The 20,500-nt window shown below is 37.2% G+C and overlaps 1 protein-coding gene across 1 annotated transcript; it reads right to left on the bottom strand.

Moving 5' to 3' along the window:
• Window positions 1-144: 144 nt before the first annotated feature.
• Window positions 145-19,510, bottom strand: LOC104245401 (uncharacterized). Its single transcript, XM_009801004.2, has 12 exons — window positions 19,307-19,510; window positions 19,065-19,215; window positions 18,646-18,723; window positions 17,905-18,020; window positions 16,921-16,974; window positions 15,812-15,899; window positions 15,593-15,685; window positions 13,011-13,051; window positions 11,528-11,581; window positions 11,276-11,439; window positions 1,387-1,456; window positions 145-733 (listed from the first exon to the last, which is right to left on the bottom strand). Exons 1-12 carry the CDS (start codon window positions 19,400-19,402, stop codon window positions 581-583), a joined length of 1,158 nt encoding a protein of 385 aa, XP_009799306.1. The 5' UTR covers window positions 19,403-19,510; the 3' UTR covers window positions 145-580.
• Between the last annotated feature and the right edge of the window lie 990 nt (window positions 19,511-20,500).

Here is a 20,500-nt window from a genome sequence, read left to right as displayed (position 1 = left end):
GTTTCTATTCTGTAGCTTTATTAATCCAAAATCATTTTTCAATGCTAAAGGTTGACTCCAACCTTATAACAAGCCATTGTTTTCATTAACTTTTCATTTTATTTTGGATACTGATTATCTGCTCATACGGATATTATGAGCATGAACTCAAAATCACTTCATACATTGAAAAACATAATAAAGAGATGACTCTAAAAATTGTCATAGCATCAACGGTTCAGGTACCGAAATGGTAATTACCAATTGAACTGATTATAAGCTGAAAGTATAATCCTGAAACCTTGTCCTTGTCCTGCGTTAAGGCCAACACATGACTCAATTTGCAGCTGTGCCATTTCAGAGTCACTGTATGCAGTAGTTCCATTCATGTCGTTATGCATTACGGATAAGAGGAGAGAAATCACATAATAATTTACTGTAAATAGACAAGGGATTCTCGTGTGTCTGAGAAACTTTTCAAAATTGGATGTGCTTGGCTGACACCGATTTCAATCTTCAATCTGGAAGCAGACGGTCAAGAATAGTCCGTATTTCCTCTTTGAAAATCAGATGTTAAATTAAGCGTCACAAATCGGAGTCTTCAATGTCCACGGTGTACAACACTCGGTTGAGGGAATAAATCCTGAATGTCAAGGATATCAGCTAGGACACCAGCTGCTGTGGTATCATTTCCTGCTCCAGCACCTTGGATAACCAAGGGTTGTTTCTCGTAACAACGGCTGTATATCTCCAGCTGCAGAGAAATGAATACAGATGATCAATCTTCATATGTTTGCAGAGAAACACCGTAGCTATTCTTCAACAAAAGCAGTCACTGATCTATTGTTCGTATAACCTCCTATGTTTAAGGGATGCAACTTAAGTAGAATCTAAGACCTTAAGCTGCACAAAGTTTTGCAAGGTGACACCAGATGATGTGTAATGACAAATATAGGCTTCGGCCTGAGAACAGATATTAAGAGTTGTTCAAAGAGAGACTCAGCATGCTGCGACACCCATGTCACCTGTCAATGGGCCTCATGAGTCATGGCTAAGGTTGTAAGACATGCACAAGATGTCTGCATCTTTTCAAGAGATGATAAATAAGCTTACTTTAAATTCACAGCATGGTGGTATTTGTATGCCGATTAGCAGTTTTTGCCCAAACGTGAAAAGTCGATTGCGTAATCCAATAGGGATCATGATTTAGGTAGGCAAACGCCTCAAATTCACTCTTGAGACAGTCCGAGACTCTACCTCACAAATGTCCCAAACAGGACCTTAGACAATTAGAAAAATGTTTTACCTTGATACTTTAACGAACATCAAAACAATTTTTCGAACAGAGAATAGAAGTGAGGGACCAGAGAAACAGCAAAAAGGGAGGTGAAAGTGCAAAATGCTTACCACATTATCACTTCCCCTTAATCTTCCCAAAGCAGAATCTTTTGGGACTTCTTGGATGCCAACTTCACATCTGAAAGTGAGAGACGTTAGTCATGTACTCAAAAGATCTTTCAATAATTATTTTTTCCCAAGCAGCAGATACTTTATTATTCACTGTTTGTTTTAAGTGGAGCTGTTTGTAGCAGTTGATTTAGCTAGAACAAATCATTATAGTTCAAAAGTATTTTTTTTTTTTTTGATAAAGAGGTCAAACAGATTCTTATCAATAAAATAGAAACTCAATAACCAATAAAGAGAAATTTCTACTTTTTCTTTTTCAGTCAACAAGTAAATAGATACTTCTTAATATAACCTTGTGCTAAAGAACAAAAGAAATGAAATCTCAAATGTTATGAAGTTAGACCAAACCCCTCCACGGAGAAGACAAGAGGAACTGAACTATTGAAGCTTGAAAGCATATGCTTTTAGCCTAGAAACAAAACCAAACATATAATCTACCACTATGGAGAGAATATATTCAAACGAGGACGATCATTTTGCATCCAAATGAAGCCATCATATCATATGAACGGGTTACTGGATTATATCCAAACACATCCATACAAATACCTTAAGGTAGAATGAGGCAAATAGTTTTTTGCTTCCCATTTTCAATTGCCGTTATACTGAATACAAGAGTTTATAACGATTTTGCCAACATAAGTCTCGAGAAAAATATGATTAAAGCTTTTTTTGATAGGTAAAGTCTTATACTAAACTGGTGCAAAGATGGTACAGAAATAGTACAAGAACAAGATAACAACACTACCACCAATCCTACAACATGTTTCCCCCTAAGAGATGCAAGAAGTCCAGATATTGATCCATTCTATCTAGAGTACCATTATGACACCCATTAAGACCAAACTTTGGCAAAAATAGCCTGTCCGTGTTAACTAATTAAACTATGAATTAAAAATACACTTAGTTGACTAATTAAACTCGTGCATACAAAGGAAAATGACCAATGCGTTATTTTGTATTTTAATACGTGATTAAATCTTAAAAATGCAATTAAAATCTTAAAAATGCAATGAAATAAAGATAAAAATATTTTTAATGATTTTCATGATTTAAAATGCTACTAAATATGTACAAAACACAAATAAACACAAAACAAATCAAATAAAATACAGAGAAATTCCTAAAATTCTATAAAATGATTAAAAGCTACTTTGGAATATTTTTAGGAGTAATTTGCATTAGGGCAAGAATTACATGCTCACAGCTGCCCCTTTTTGCTCGAGAACATGAAGAGTTTTTGGATAAAGATAAAGTGAGCAATTGTTAATTGAACTATGTCCGACCTAATTCTGAAAGGATTCCTAGGCAGCCTCACTCTGGGGGGGTCGGTCACGCCAAGTAAAATCCACATTCCACCCAAAAGTAAACTAGGGCAGCAGTTATGGTATTTCGGCGATAATTTTGCAGAAAGGTTCCAAAGTTGTAGTTCGATCCAAATTCTTTTTACCCAAATACCTCTCAAGTCCTTCCGACCAACTGGCGAAAATGTTCAAGAATTGGAGGTTACGGTTGGTACCGCCAGAATGAGAGAAATAAAAATGAGAGTCTTATTGGTGAAAACTCTCACAGGCACCATAAGACGATGATGAGTGGAGAAATAAAAATGAGAGATGTGAGAATGCACGGGAGAAAATATTATTGATTATTATTAACAATGATACAATGAGCCATATATATATATATATATATATATATATATATATATATATATATATATATATATATAATACATATCTTACTCCTAATACATATGGGATTAGGGTTATTTACTACTATTTAATTATCAAACTAACACTCCCCCTCAAGCTGGTACATATAAATCATATGTACCGAGCTTGTTACATGAATAACTAATACGAGGACCAGTAAGAGACTTGGTGAAAATATCAGCAAGCTGATCATTCGACCTCACAAATTTTGTAGCAATATCTCCCGAGAGTATCTTTTCTCTAACAAAGTGACAGTCAATCTCGATGTGTTTAGTTCTCTCATGGAACACTGGATTTGACGCAATATGAAGAGCAGCTTGATTATCACACACAAGTCCCATCTGACTAATCTCACCAAATTTCAACTCCTTGAACAACTGTTTGATCCAAATTAGCTCACATGTCGCCGTAGCCATTGATCGATATTCTGCTTCTACACTAGACCGAGCCACCATATTCTGCTTCTTGCTCTTCCAAGCCACCAAATTTCCTCCTACTAAGACACAATATCCAGACATAGAACGTCTATCAGAAGGTGATCCTGCCCAATCAGCATCTGAGTATCCAACGATCTGCTCATGGACTCGATCCTCAAACAATAAGTCTTGGCCTGGAGCTGATTTTATATACCGAAGAATGCGGACAACTGCATCCCAATGACTATCACAGGGAGAATCCATAAACTGACTCACAACACTCACAGGAAAGGAAATGTCAGGTCTAGTCACTGTGAAATAATTTAATTTACCAACCAACCGCCTATATCTTGTAGGATCGCTAAGAGGCTCCCCTGTCCTGGCAGAAGTTTAGAATTCGGATCCATCGGGGTGTCAACAGGTCTACAACTTGTCATTCTTGTCTCTTCAAGAATGTTTAAGGCATACTTTCGTTGTGAGATCACAATACCTGAGCTAGACTGAGCGATCTCAATACATAGAAAATACTTTAATGTGCTCAAATCCTTAGTCTGAAAGTGTTGAAAGAGATGTTGTTTCAACTTACTAATACCATCCTGATCATTGCCGGTAATAACAATATCGTCAACATAAACAACTAGATAAGTACAGAAATTTGAAGCAGAATGTCGATAAAATACAGAGTGATCAGCTTCACTACGAGTCATGCCAAACTCCAGAATAATTGTGCAGAACTTACCAAACCAGGCTAGAGGAGACTGCTTTAGACCATAGAGGGACCGGCGCAACCGACATACAAGGCCACTAGACTTCCCCTGAGCAACAAAACCAGATGGTTGCTCCATATAAACCTCATCCTCAAGGTCACCGTGAAGAAAAGCATTCTTAATGTCCAACTGATAGAGAGGCCAATGGCGAATAGCGGCCATAGATAGAAAAAGGCGGACTGATGCAATTTTAGCCACGGGAGAGAAAGTATCACTGTAATCGAGTCCAAATATCTGAGTATATCCTTTGGCAACAAGACGAGCCTTAAGTCGATCAACCTGGCCATCTGGACCAACTTTGACTGCATACACCCAACGACAACCAACAGTCAATTTACCCGAAGGAAGAGGAACAAGCTCTCAAGTACCACTCGTATGTAAAGCAGACATCTCGTCAATCATAACCTGTCGCCATCCGGGATGAGACAGTGCTTCACCTGTAGACTTAGGGATGGAAACAGAGGACAAAAATGACACAAATGCACAATGGGACGATGACAGACGATGGTAACTTAAACCGACATAATGAGAATTAGGATTACGTGTGGACCGTATACCTTTTCGTAGTGCAATCGGTTGATTAAGAGGAGACAAGTCCGCAGTATTAGCAGGGTCAGGTGCAGGACGTGAATCAGCTGGGCCTGATGTTGGGCGCGGACGACGATGATAAGTCAAGAGTGGTAGAGCTGTAGAACGTTGAACTGGACTAGGTGGTGGCACTAGAGCTATAGTTGGTGGCACTGGACTAGGTGGTGGCACTGGACTCGGTGGAGCTGCAACTGGAACTGTAGGTTGTGGAGCTATGGAGGAAGATGAATGGGAGATAAGGACTGAATCTCCAAAAGAAGGAACTGGTAGCACCTCAGAAATATCTAAGTGATTAACTGGACCTGTGAAGTATGATTGGGTTTCGAAGAAGGTAACATAAGAAATCGCTGAAGGTCGGGAGAATAACATCAATATCCCTTTTGCGTTCTCGAGTAACCCAGAAATATGCACTTAAGAGCACGAGGAGCCAACTTATCTTTTCCTGGAGTAAGGTCATGAACAAAGCACGTACTCCCAAAGACACGTGGTGGAAGAGAGAATAAAGGTAAGTGGGGAAACAGGACAGAGAATGGAACTTGATTTTGGGTAGCTGAAGATGGCATACGATTAATAAGATAACAAGATGTAAGAACTACATCCCCAAAAACGCAATGGAACATGAGATTGTATGAGTAGGGTACGAGCAGTTTCAATAAGATGTCTATTCTTTCTTTCAACTACCCCATTTTGTTGGGATGTATACGGACAAGATATTTGATGAATAATCCCATGGGAGTTCATAAACTGCTGAAATGGGGAAGACAAATACTCTAGGGCATTATCACTACGAAATGTGCGGATAGAAACCCCAAATTGATTTTGAATTTTAGTGTGGAAGGTTTGAAAAATAGAAAACAACTCAGATCGATTTTTCATCAAAAATATCCAAGTGCACCTGGAATAATCATCAATGAAACTGACCAAGTAGCGGAATCCCAAGGTAGAATTGACCCGACTAGGACCCCAAACATCTGAATAGACTAAAGTAAAAGGTGACTCTGCTCGATTATCAAGACGTTGCGGAAAATGGGAGCGGGTATGTTTACCGAGCTGACATGACTCACACTCTAGAGTGGACAAGTGAGATAAGCCAGGTACCATTTTTTGAAGTTTTGACAAACTGGGATGTCCTAACCATTTATGTAATAAATCTGGCGAATCAGTAACGGGACAAGTTATTGGAGGAAGACAAGATGCGAGTCCATGTGATTTTGCAAGGATAAGGTAATAAAGTCCATCTGATTCACGTCTGGTACCAATGATCCGCCATGTACTGCATTCCTGTATAAAAACAAGGGCATCAAGAAATAAAACAGCATATTTAAGTGATTTGGCTAAGCGACTAACGGCTATGAGATTAAAAGGTCTACCAGGACCATAAAGAACTGAGTCTAAAGGTAAGGAAGGAAGTGGACTTGCTTGACCTATTGCAGTTGTCATGGCTTGAGACCCATTGGCCATTGTGACTGTTGGAAAAGATTGAGAATATGAAATACTAGTAAAAAGAGATTTGTTACCAGAAATATGATCAGATGCACCTGAATCAATGACCCAAGACTCAGAGGTTGAAGGTTGGGAGACACAAGTCACACTACTCTCTGTTTGAACAGAAGCTATTCCTGAAGATGTCGGTTTACATGCTTTGTACTGAAGGAACTCCATATAATCCGGTAAAGAAACCATCTGGATTGGATTCAATGCATTGGATCCAACGGATTGTGAGTTAAAGGCTTCAGATATGAATGCCATTATAATGTTGCACCGAAAAAAGCAGATTTTTTATTTTTGAAAATTATTGTTCACGCCAGAAAAATATAAAAGTGGTTGGAAATTGATTTAAATTGGATGGGTAGGCTCGGATTTGTGAGGAGAATACACTATCCTGAAAAAGTTTCTCCAAAATCTGGCCGGAAACACTGTAGCTCGCCGGAAAATTCCAAAATTGTCAAAATTGATTTAAATGGTCGACTCGGAATTGCTGTGCGAGTGACCTTTCCTGAAGGAAGTTCGTCGGAAAAAGGCTGGAAGGGGTCTCACGGTCCAGCGCGTGCACAGATCTCGCCGGAAAATCTTGACTCTGCCCGATGTGTGAGGGCGCGTGGCAATAAGTTTTCCAGTGGGTTTTGTTGGGATTTGGTCGCGGGGCTACGGCGGACCTTGTGGTGGTGTTGGTTTGTTCACAACACTGACAAATAATGACTTTGACGCAAACAGTCACTTAGGTCACCGGAAAATTGCACGGTGCCGACTGATTTCTTCCCGGATGTCATTGGAATGACGCACAACGATAATTATCTCACCAATGCTCTGATACCATGTGAGAATGCACAAGAGAAAATATTATTGATTATTATTAACAATGATACAATGAGCCATAATATATATATATATATATATATATATAAATATGTCCTACTCCTAATACATATGGTATTAGGGTTATTTACTACTATTTAACTATCAAACTAACAAGAGAATCTTATTAGTTAAAACCCGTAAAGGGCACTGTAAGGCAACGGTGAGAAGAGAAATGAGAGAGATTAGCTGGTGAAAATCCGCAAAGGGCACTACTGATCAAAGAGAGGATCCGCAACGCCATGGCATCAACACGGTCATGTGCAAGGTTTCTCGGTTTCAAGATAAGAGTTGTGATGAGTTTCTGAGAGTCGGACGGTTTACACAGATCAAGCATCTAGTCCAAAAGGCATGTCATGTTCATTAAAATCCGCATGTACTCCAGACCGGCCATGATTGGGCGATGCTCTAAAATTGAATTTTTTTTCGAATAATCAAATCGAAGTGCCCACAAAGGCAAAATAAAGCTGAAAATGTTAAGACTCAAGCGACTAACAGTCATGGAAAAGTTTGAAAAGCCAAAGGTTCCCCAATGCTCCGAAATTGAAAACTTCGAAAGAAAGAAGTCAAATTGAAATGCTCACAAAGGCAAAATAGAGTCGAAAAGGTTGAGTCCCACGTGACCAACCGTCATAGCAAAGTTTGAAAAGCCAAAGGTTCCTCGAGGCCGGAAAGGCAATTGGTAACAAAACCGACCATCATTTTAAACTAATACTCCCGTCGTTCCAATTTATGTGAACCTATTTCCTTTTTGGTCCGTTCCAAAAAGAATGACCCCTTTATAAATTTGGAAACAATTTAGCTTAAACTTACAATTCTACCCTTAATGAGAAGCTTTTATAACCACACAAATACTCTGGGGCCCTTTTTAACTTGTTTAGGACCACAAACTCCAAAAGTCTTCATTTTTTCTTAAACTCTGTGCTCAGTCAAACAGGTTCACATAAATTGGAACGGAGGGAGTAGTTGTTTTTAGAAGAAAAAAAAAGGAAACATTGTGCAATGCAGAAAAACAACTTCACAAATACAACCGAAAAGAAATCGTGCAGAGATTGAAAACAGCTCCGCAACACAAAACTGGCAAAAGGGAAGTTTTCTCAAAATTCTTTTCCGCAATTCGTTCGCATTTTTAAATACATTCAAAATCATGCTAGTATTGGGTATACCAATCCCAAGTTGCATTTTCCAACATAGGGTACACCACTCACTAGTTGACGATTTTAGACATAGGGTACACCACTCCCTATTCTCTTTACCAGTATAGGGTACACCATTCCCTAGCTGTGGAAATTCCAACATAGGGTATACCACTCCCTAATTAATTGATCTTAAATGCAAGGTACACAACTCCCTGATATCATTGCTAATATAGGGTACACCACTCTCTATTCTCCTTACCAGAATAGGGTACACCAATCCCTAGCCGTGTTTTCAAACATGGGGTACACCACCCCCCTAGTTGATTGATTTTAAATGCAGGGTACACCACTCCATGATATCATTGCTAATATAGGGTACACCACTCCCTAGTTTCCTTACCAGTATAGGGTACACCAATCCCTAGCTGTGTTTTCCAACATAGGATACACCATTCCCTAGTTGATTGATCTTATATGCAGGGTACACCACTTCCCTGATTTCATTACAAAATATAGGGATTAGGTTACACCATTCTCTAGTCTCCTTATCAGTATGGGTACACCAATCCCTAGCTGTGTTTCCAACATAGGGTACATCACTCTCAGTTGAATGATCTTAAATGCAGGATATACCATCCCTAATATCATTGCCAATATAGGGTGCACCATTCCCTGACCGCATTTTCCCCAATTTAGGGTACATCATTCCTAGTTGAGGCGTCACTTTGACAATAAGGGTACAACATCCCTAAGGAATCATGACTTTCCAAGGGTACACCATTCCCTACATTTTATTGCTTTCAACAAAGAAATAATGCAATCAAAACTAACTAAACATACTTTCAATTAAACTAAACAAATCTGTTAATTACCCTAATTTATCATGCAATCAACTGTCAATCTAGTCGTGCAAACAGAATTGCTATTATATAAACGACACAAATTGAAACCCCATTGACAATCAAACAGTAAACTAAACAACTAAACAAAGCGAGATTAAGAAAAGCATAAAAGGATTACCCATCAAGGTTCCTAGTGCTAATCAATTCCGGGGAAAAGGAACGAATCTCCATGGGTTTATTGAGTTCAAATCACCAGAAATTTTTGCCCTATGAGTAAATTATTCAGACTTTTAGTCTGATAAACACTTCATAGGTCAAACATTCATGGAGAATTGAAGGTTTGAACAGAAAAGGAAGGAGGTGATAAGTTCTGGAGATTTCTGGCCGGTGGTTGAAGTTTAAACCGAATTCCGGCAATCATGAAATAAAACCAAACCACCATCAACCGATAGCTCCACTGGGAGTGATCGATTGATGTTGGTTTCTACCTAAAACAACCCGAAATTTGGGGAAAATTGAAAAAGGAGAACTGAAAAAGGAGCAGGTTAGGTTTTTTTGAATTTTTAGATCTATAATTCGTGGAGTTCCAGAGAGATTTGAGGGACGAGGCCGGGAAGAGAAAGGGTATGGGGCTTGTTTGGTGATGATTTTGGGTTGTTTGGAGCCTGTCCGCCGCCGTGAGGCGATTTCTGGCGGCGGCGGAGGGCGAAGGATTAGAGAGATGAGATGGGGATGATTTGAGAGTCTTTTTTTTTTGGGTTGGGGGGGGGGGGGATAGGGGTCGATTCGGGCAGTTTTAAAGTAAGGTATGGCTAATTCTCAGCCATTCGATCAAGAGAAATAGAGGGTGGGGATTGATTGGGGTCAAACGGTGTCATCTGTTTTAATGAGGGAATGGACCGGGTGTAACTATGGACTGGGCGGGTATTGAAGTCAATTGGGCCGCTCTAAATGTTCAGCCCAGTCGGATTATAGAGCACGCAAAAAAAATAGCCCGCCCATGTTAACTAATTAACTAAGAATTAAAAATACACTTAGTTGACTAATTAAACTTGTACATACAAAGGAAAATGACAAATGCGTTATTTTGTATTTTAATACGTGATAAATCCTACAAATGCAATTAAAATCTAAAAGATGCAATGAAATAAAGATAAAAATATTTTTAATGATTTTCATGATTTAAAATGCTACTAAATATGTACAAAACACAAATAAACACAAAACAAATCAAATAAAATATAGAGAAATTCCTAAATTCTATAAAATGATTAAAAGCTACTTTGGAATATTTTTGGGAGTAATTTGCATTAGGGCAAAAATTACATGCTCACACACGGGAGAGGTGAACAACTGACCAGATGACAAGGGCATAGTGAAATTATTAGTAGGACTTCACAAACATAAAACAGACTAACAGATACTATTGATTTGGGGATAGTATATCTCAAACTTATATGTCAAAGCAGGTGTAGTCATCCTTTGTTTTATTTTATTTTCTTAATAATGGTGGTGTACGAGCCAGTTGCGCACACCTTGACCATTTTATATCTGCTACCTCCTACCTGCAAAGGTACTGGGTAAATCTACCACCCACACTAAGGCAGATGGACGACAATTTTTTGTCTATGCTGGGGTTTGAACCCTTATCTTCAAGGTTACCCCTACTTCATTTACTGTTGGCCCATACCCTAGGGTATAGTTGTCTTAGTTTTTAAAGCATTTGTTAGAGGAGTTTATATTATTTTCTAAGATAAACTTGTCCTTAACAATAGTCTTCATTGCTCAACAGTACCTTTACTGGATTCCTTATCTACTTTCCAAAATTGTGGCAGAGAAATTCAGTCAAGCTCTTCTGAAGTCATGGAGAAAACTTGTCATAACACTCCCATCAGTGAGCAAGCTTTTGTTTAGGCTACTAGAGGCGTGGTGACTTGCAGTTGTGATTAGGATACAGGATCAAGTTGTCCATATTTGATGAGCAAACTAGAAACGAATATAAGGAATTACCTTGTATCATCAATCAAGCAGACATAACGCAGAACATTCCCGTTTGCAGAAGCTTGTTTAATCCTATCTTCAATATTCTTATCAAGTAAGGGAAGACCATTAGCTAGAAAGTCTTCCAGAGGCATCACATCTGGTCCCATTTCTTCAGGATACAAGCTTTCAATCTGAAAAGGACTTTACAATTGTATCAAAGTTACTGAAGCTAATTAAACTAGTTACAAAATTAAGAAGCATAGTGACACGTGTCCTAACCTTCATATCATCTAAGTTAATATGCCGCCCAAGGAGTCGAGCAAGAATTAGAGCCTATCGTGAAGACATCGAAACAAAATCTTGTTATGAGGGATGTCAACTTCTCAAAATTTCCAAAAACCAAGTATAACTAGGCAAATAAGCATGAAAGTACAGTACTACAGTACTGAGGAACCAAGTAGTAACTAGATCAAGCTGGATAAGATATGTTTTCCATCACAGTCCGTGCAAATGATTATAGCTAAATCACTACTTTTGTGTTCCCCTAAGACATCATCATTCGAAGTATCAAATAAGGAAAGAGTATAACAAAGTATTTGATGAGATACTCCTTCAATACTCTCATGAACAGGAAAATTAAGTGGTCTTAGATTATTGCATACTTGATTATTAGCCATTTCCAGATACATAATTGCTCCATATGGGTTAAATGAAGGCTTTCAAAGGGGTTCATAAAGGTTTTGGGCTTCCACCCTTGGAAGCTCAGAATTTTTTCACATAATATCATAGCCAACCTTTGCTAAGCTTATTCTTGCAGTAATAAGTCCACATTAAAGTTCACTTGTGAACTTCAAAATCTGGTTACACGGCAAGAGGGTGTTGAGTTATATAGTTTTCCTGTACGGGTTGTCTAAAGAGTTACACAGTAGTTCATAAAGGTTTAGGGTATTTCACCCATTCCCTTAGGGGTCGTTTCATAGGGGAACAAGTTATCCCGGGATTATAATGATGATGATAATACGGGGATTAAATAATGATGGAATTATTTGGTAAATATATTTTTATTGGAAAATATTTTGTTCATAGGACTAAAAATGGGATATACAGGGTATAATATAAACATGTATTTGGTTTACTTGATTTGGGATAAACTTTTATTTCCAATGTTAACCTTAGATTGTTTAAAAGACTTTGGCGGAAGAGCCTTGGAGAAGCACATCTTTGTCATTTTAGTGTTTATCCGGGGTTTAATTAGTCTACGGATTATTACCCACCCTCAATGTGGGCTAGAATAATACTCAGTTGTGGGATTAACTAACCCCGGGATTGCTAATCCTGGATTCTTAGAATCAATAAGACGCGGGATAAAATAGTCCTGCATTTAATCCCGGGATTATTAATCCCTTATCCCCAAATGACCTCTCAAGGTTTTAGGTGTACTAGGAAATTCTTTCACATTTCCCTTTTGAAGATCAAACTTCAAGTTATAATGCAAGATACATAAAGTGAATGCATGCATATTACCATGGATCCATTCTGCTAGCTTCCTTTATTCATAAATGGATAATACTCAGCACAAGAATATCACAGAAGTTAAATAGTTTCTAAACACTTCCGACAGTAAAGCATATAGCAGACTGTAAGACTGCAGGTATGTCCAGATAAACAAGAAAGATTATGCTTTAATCAGCAAAAATATTTGGCAATACAAATGGATTGAGGTCCCACTGTATGTTTAATCAGAAAAAAGATGTTTCCTAACCTTTCTTGCTACATCCATGCCACCAAGATCATCCCGAGGATCTGAAGAAAGTGTAAAATACATAAGAATACCTTCATACTTCAACTGCTCTTATAAGAATTGAGATGGAAGTCTAGTATTTTTTTTCCAGCTTTTTCCCTAATGCCATTTGGCATGGCCATATTGTTCCTGTATAATCACTGCTCAAAGAACACTATATCTTGACGATGGATTGAACATTGATGTATTTCTTTGCCAGAAAGGGCACCAGACTTTCCTTAGAAGTTTTGGAATGGCTCCACCAATCTTATAAAGAATTATGTCTTCACAATGTATTAGAACATTGATGTTATCTCTTTCTCAGACAAAGCATTAGAATCTCCTTAAAAGTTTACTTGCTTCGAAATTACATCTCATGTATACAATCTACCAGTCTCCATCAGATGGTGTAAGTTCTTCCCGGAACTTGAAAGTAAATATTTGGATTCGTTCATTATGGATTAGATGGACTAGAATGAGAAGAAAAGTCCTCTAAGGATTTCAAATTGATAAAGGAGCAAGTTTGTAACTAGAAATATTTTAACTGCCAACTTTGACCCTATATTAGTATTATTTCCTCAGAGCATAAATATAAACATTCAAATCCAGAATCCTAACTAATGACACAATGTTTTCAAAAACAAAAAGTGCAGAGAAGGCAATAAGCCTTGTTGAGGCTTAAAGTCCAAAGCACACTTAAAGTGTGGGCTTTAGTAAAAAAAGAAGTGCAATATGAAGAAAATTTATACCTATATTCACACGCATATCACACAATGTTAGAGATCATAATAGACACATAAACAGTACGTACATATTTAGTAATGATGAAGAGAAAGTCTATAAAATCATAAACTTAATAAGAAAAGATAAAACCATTCTACTTCTAATCCGTAAGACTATCATATTCATCTACGACTCTACGCCATCTTTCTCAATTAGGTGATTCATTGATATTACTAGAATTATAACCTTCAATCTCTTTTCCTCTGACTCATCAGAATCAGTTTCATCTTTTACGCCAACACATAGAGCTGGAGAGACAGATATGACGGATTGTATGTGCTCAACATTCTCGAGAAGACATACATGATGGATTGTAAAATTATCGATTTTTTAATAAGGAAAACTCTTGATACTTCTATGAATTTAAATGTTAAGCTTCTACCAAGTTAGGAGGAGCCTCTTAGTGTCTCCTAGTGATCTCGAGAAATATAAGTGGTTCGTTAACAAGTTACACTATTTGAGAGTGGCTAGACCTGATATTGCCTTTCCACTAGTTATTATGTTTTGATGAAGTAATAATAGATTTCATATTTCCACTAGTTATTGTCAATCGGCTTTTTATTCGCCATGTCATATTCACTAGGATGCAACGATCTGTATCCTTCGGTATATAAAATCCGCTCTATGGAAAGGATCCCTCAGTGAAGATCAAAGACAATCTACTATTGCTATATATAAAGATGCACAGATTGAATATGATCACCTTCTAATATACGTTGTACTTCTAAATACTATATTCTACTTAGAGGCAATCTGGTCTTGTAGAAGAGAGAATATTGGGTCATGACTGCGGTAACTTTTTTTGGGAGAAAGGTAAAATTGACTATGGTAACTTATGAACTCTACAAATCAAACAACCACCAAGTTCACTTTCTTAATGATATCAGAGTCAAACCCATCTCTAATGTTTAGTAACCAGATGTTATGCCCCCATGTTATGTTATCCAAGCTCCACATATCCAACCATGTATGTGTGATGGAGTGTTAGAGTCTCACATTGGTTGAGGAAGTGAGTTTGTCTCTTTACGTGGTCTTGGGCAATCCTCACCCCCATGAACTAGCTTTTGGGTCGAGCTAAGCCCAAGGTTCATTTTCTTAACAATTGAAATTAATCAAAAGGGAACTTGTGTGTGATTATCAAGTTGTATTTGTATCGCATCAAATGCAACTTCTCACAACCAACCATATAGAAACCGACTGTCGTTGTCCCAGAAAAAGATACTTTCACGAGAGATTGCTATAAAGTTTGTAAGGTCAAATGATCAACTTATAGACATATTCACCAAATTCCCTACCGGTTACATGTACAGCAAGCTCGTATATGCACCGACTAGAGGGGAGAATTAGATAGCTAAATGTAAGTAACAAGAACTAAATGTAATATATAGAGTTGTATGTGCATGTGCACCACATTAGACAAATTTAAGAAGATAGATTGTAATGTAAGCATATAAAGAATTCAGGTGAAAGACATTTTCTCATGCATTCTCTTAATCGCTTCTCATGTTTGTATGATTTCTCATACATTACAAGGAATGTGTTGAAGACAAACTTCCTAGACAAAAGGCCAGAAAATTATTATTTGTACCAGTGAAACACTTGCCTGACAGGAAAACAAGTAGAATTACTCAAAGAAGGAGCAGCATATAAACAAAAAGTAAGATTCTAAACTTAGTTCGAAATGGATTGTACCATATCCCATTTTTCTGTTTTTGTAAGTCATATCTTCACTACTTTATGGTGATTTACAATATTAACCTAGGGTGATTGCAATTTATCACCTGGTTCAGTGTAGCCAAGGCTTTTAGCAGCACTAACGACTTGGCTGAATGGCTTTCCATCCTCAACCTCACTCATTACATATCCCAGGGTACCTGTTAGATACCAAGATATACAGCATCATACCATCAAATGCTTCTGATATTTAAACAAGCAAAGTAACCATTACAAATAATTAATTGCATCTCTAACCTATGTGGTAAATGGTCATAAAGTATTACCACTCAAACTCCCAATAATACAGTAGACGGGATCTCCTGATGAAATTATGCGATTTAAGGATGCAATGGCAGGAAGGCCTGCACCAACCTACCACATGATATAGCAATTTTAGACCCCTTTGCTTGGGCAAGTATAAACTGAACCAAGATAATTATATCCTTTGTATACAACAGAAACTAAACCAGTTCAATTGAACAAAGAGATTGCGCCACAAATTCCATATCAATGATTCAGGAGAAGGAAGCCAAACAAAAAACTCAAAGTAATTTCTACATGTTACAGCTTTTAAAACAGAATAAGAGAAAGGTTTAAAGTGCATGAGACATTTAAGGATCTCAAATACAAGTGAAGATGATTTTTACTATACAAGTACTCTAGACATCAGATAAACCAAATGATATCAATCATCAATATGTTATCACTTATTCCTTTTATCTTCAAATCTATATTCGCAGATAGATGCCTAACTACATCCTTTTTTAGCGAATGGAGGGAGGAAAATTGAGACAGGGAATCTGAACTTTAAACTTCAACCAGTAGGAAAATACTCTTCTCAGTTGGGAGAGAAGGTAATGCCTTCTGATCTGGATGAGCCACTCTGGATATGTAATTTAATAGTATCTTTTCATCATAATGAGCCACTCTGGATATGTAATTTAATAGTATCTTTTCATCATATCCAGTGAAGAACTCATCCAGCTTCTCTGTTTTATTTGGAAAGGGAATGGGGGCAAAGGAAGAATACTTAATTAACTATATTTCCAGAGTTTCCTTGGCCTAGTTTGTTCAAGGGATCCGGATATACTTGTGTTTAAACTCTATATGACAGGAGACGAAGTTAGAAAATGGAACTGGTCTCCATAGCAATAAGCTTGGTGTAAAATGCTGATATCAGAAAGCCAGGACCACCAAGGTTTCAGCAAGCTTTCTGGTCTTACTGGATCAAAAAAAAAAATTAATATTTTCTACCTAAAGACCCATACACTAGAATAACCCCATAAGATGACACTCTAAAATCATCTTTTTCTCCAGTATCCAAGAGCAGAAAAGAATTTTACACCCAAAGAAACAAGAGAACTTTTTTTTTATAAGGTACAAGAGAACTTACAGTTGACTCATGTCTAAGGCGACGTGGCTGTGAGACCAACTTATCGTAATCGTCCTGCAAATAGGAGGAAAAGGATCAATACACGCAACACAATAGTCACCATGTTGAGAGGAAATCCTTTTGTATTCAGTAAGTGTAATTGCATTGCAGATTAAAAAGATAAAAGGTGACAAGAGTTGAAATTGACCCATAATTCTGCAGGTACCCAAGTTATGCAGTGTCAGCTTATATCTCATTCCCCCACCCCAACTTTAACAGAGTCTTACATATCTTAGTGGCCATAGCAAACATAATAAGAAAGAGTGAAATGAATCAAAGGAGGCAATAATCAACTAATTTCTTTAGAAACTGACTTTGACTTTGATTCTGCTGAATCGTGCGATCATTTCATCCAAAGGTTGAAGTTGTTACTTATGTTTCGACACATTCCCTCACATACGGACCTGATTTTTTTCCATGGGCCAAGCACATGAATTTTTTTATATTTTTCTGATGAACGGTGATGGCGAGAGTTGAGGCCTAAACCCAGAACCTTTTATGCTTTGCTGCCATATTGAATTGGGTAGTCATCTCATCAAAGCTTAAACTGTTCGATACAACACACTTATTTATTTAAACATATCTTCAACAGACTATATACTTCCTGAGATGGAATTTGACTCAATTTTCTTTCTTTTCTCATGTAGCATCTTTGTTAGTTTTTAAGATTAAGCACAATTAAACTGGATCATTTATTGCATTTCTGCATGTGCTTGGTTGCTGCAAATTAATAATTTTACAACCATGGAGGACATTATCTGCTACATTTTCTCCTTCAAATGCTTGTAACACATTCAATGGACAAACCATGTCTAGAGCAATGTTCCTATGCCACAACAAATATTTGGATTTATCCCTTCTTGCACGACCTCTGCAATACAAGACCATTCCAATACTTAAGCTACCAATTGAAAGAAATTAACAACAATACAAAGGGTAAGTTACCATTGACACAGTAAGAGGCTTCTTGTTAGCCAGCACCACACAACAACCAAAATCTACAACGCGATTTAGCACTCCAATAGTCTCGGCACTAGCTGAACAATCAACAAATGCTAAACCTGCCACAGTTTGAATTTCAGTCAAAAGGAGCCTGCTCGCGAAAGAACTCTCCAAAAGCTAACATCTTGAGACCTGTATTATCTTATGCCTTCACGTACAAAGAAGTTAAGCAAGTGCAATAAAGGTTATAAGCAAGAATAAAATGTATTTCGAACCCATTTGCTCCCTATAAAGACAAAACTTCCTTCTAAAGCATAATTAATTAGCAACTCGTTCCGGACGCAAAAAAAAAGGTTAAAAAATGGGCAGCCAATTAGCTCCATTAAAGCTAATTTATTCACTGTACTTCATGCATTTGAGCCTGGAGAGTAGACTATAGAGTGGAAGTAAATAAGCAAGGTCCAGAATCATATGGCAACTGAAGTCCACAATTGTACCATACTCATTAAAACATTTAAAAGTCACGGTGAAGATTTAACAGTAGGAATTGTTACTAATCAAACTTCTTAAGGAGATTACACGGAACAGATTTAACAGCTAGGAATTGTTATTAATCATCTTTCTCAAGGAGATCATTCCTCCACCACTAAAGATTACACTATAATATAAGCAAGTCTATGCTTTCCATAACAAACCAACCAACCCCAATAATCCAAAAAAAAAAGCTTTTAACAGGCCACGAACCTGTTGATTTACCAAGAAGACCACCAATATCAGTTACTTTCGGTAAAACTTCTGGACTGGTAAACACTTGGCATGCACCTGCATGTTACAACCAAAAAAAAAATCACCTTTTAGTCCTTCTGCAAATGAACACACCAAATGACTTTAACATCTTTAACAACACAACGAAAATGACATTCAACTCTCAAGGATGTGGCCTAGTAGTTAATTAAGTACGGATAGAACCATGAGGTCACACGTTCATATCCCGACGGAAGCAAAAAAAATTAAAAATTACGTGATTTATTCCAATCTACCTAAGCCATGGTGGGCAGAGTTAGCCGGTACATATGCTGGTGGGAGATAGCAGGTGCAACGTGGAATAGTGGAGGCGTCATAAAAATAAAAATAAAAACACAAGAAAAATGGTGAACTGTTACCAAAATTTCCAAGTGTCAGCAAAGGAGAGCCATTGGATTTGACCCGGCAAACTTCTAGAAGAAATGAATCATCCAATTCTGCAGTAAAAACATCAGGTGCAACCACCAAAGATTTGCTATCACACACACCCACTACTCGCAGATGCACCCCCTGCAAGTATTACTCATAAATACCCAAGAAAATACACTGCTAAGCATTAAAAATTGATTTTTTTTCTAAAGTTAGAAAAATTGATCAGTACCTGTTTGGCGTGAAGGGATCGACAAGAAACAATGTGTTGGAGGAGTTGACGGCCAACTCCACCACAACCCATCAAAAGCAACGGTATATTTTTCATCTTTTTGCTCTATTTGGATTTTCCGATTTCCTTTCGAGAGACTTTGGTTTTGATACTTTGATCGATCGGGGTTTTGGGGGTTTTGGACGAATGTCTGTGTGTACATTTTGGTTCTTAATGTTTCGCATGTGACATATTAGACCCATGTGTGTGTGAGGCACATGAATGTTTTTAGTTGTCTGACCAATTTTATTGCTCTTTTTGTACTATTTAATGTTATGCATTTTGACTTTGTATGGAGTTTAAAAACATAATTTAGAACTTTTATAAAATAATAAAAGAAAAAGAGTATTGCATAGCAAAGTAGAGAGAGGGAATTCTTATTGATATGCGATGATTTACATAGGAATAGAACCCTCTATTTATAGGGAGAGAGTGACTTAGCCACCAAGTAATAAATCATAGAATCTCTCTAAATATAGACATTCACCATAAATCGAATTCTATTTATAACACTCCTCCTTAAATGTCTATTCAACAGATAATGTGTCTCGTTAAAACTTTAACTAAAATAAAACCCAGTGGGAAAAAATTCTAGTAAAGGAAAAAGAGTACACATATCTAATAATACGCCTTTTGATTGCCTCATAAAAACCTTGCAAGGAAAATCCAGTGGGACAAAACCTTGTAAGGGAAAAAGAGTGCAACGCACATTAACTCCCCCTGATGAGAGCATCAATTCACATCTTTAAGCATTTGCATTCCAATCTTGTACACCGTCTTCAAAAGATCTTTGGTAGAAGCTAAGATGTATTGTCTTCATATGATCTTGTTAGAATCGTCAGTTCAATATCTTCACGTAGAGGTGAAAACTCTTGCTATCATATTATCATGCTTATAGTTATAGCAAGATACATTTGTGCACAAATTACACTGAGGAAGTGGTACCTCAAGATCAAGAATTGTAGATGTTTCAAGCAACTTAAATCCTTCATGGATTGTCATATAAGTTAAGTCATATAAGCCATATAACAAACTTTAGATGCATATCAAGTTTTTATGTCATGCTAGACATATAAGATATTGAAAACTGATTGCACATACCATTGACTTTATACTTTCAAGTATTTGAACAACATAGACAAAATTATATGTCTT

Source organism: Nicotiana sylvestris, chromosome 11 (genome assembly GCF_000393655.2).
Source record: "Nicotiana sylvestris chromosome 11, ASM39365v2, whole genome shotgun sequence".
Taxonomy (NCBI): Eukaryota; Viridiplantae; Streptophyta; class Magnoliopsida; order Solanales; family Solanaceae; genus Nicotiana; species Nicotiana sylvestris.
Note: the sequence above shows the minus strand (reverse complement) of the source record. Positions and strands in the feature narration are given on the sequence as shown.

Excerpts from the sequence above, each read along its gene's own strand:
- LOC104245401 (XM_009801004.2), bottom strand. The coding sequence starts at position 19,402 with ATGAAAAATATACCGTTGCTTTTGATGGGTTGTGGTGGAGTTGGCCGT. Across the intron at positions 11,440-11,527 it reads TTAACTTAGATGATATGAAG|ATTGAAAGCTTGTATCCTGA; the intron begins GTTAGGACACGT and ends AGTCCTTTTCAG. Across the intron at positions 1,457-11,275 it reads TGCTTGATTGATGATACAAG|ATGTGAAGTTGGCATCCAAG; the intron begins GTAATTCCTTAT and ends TCTCACTTTCAG.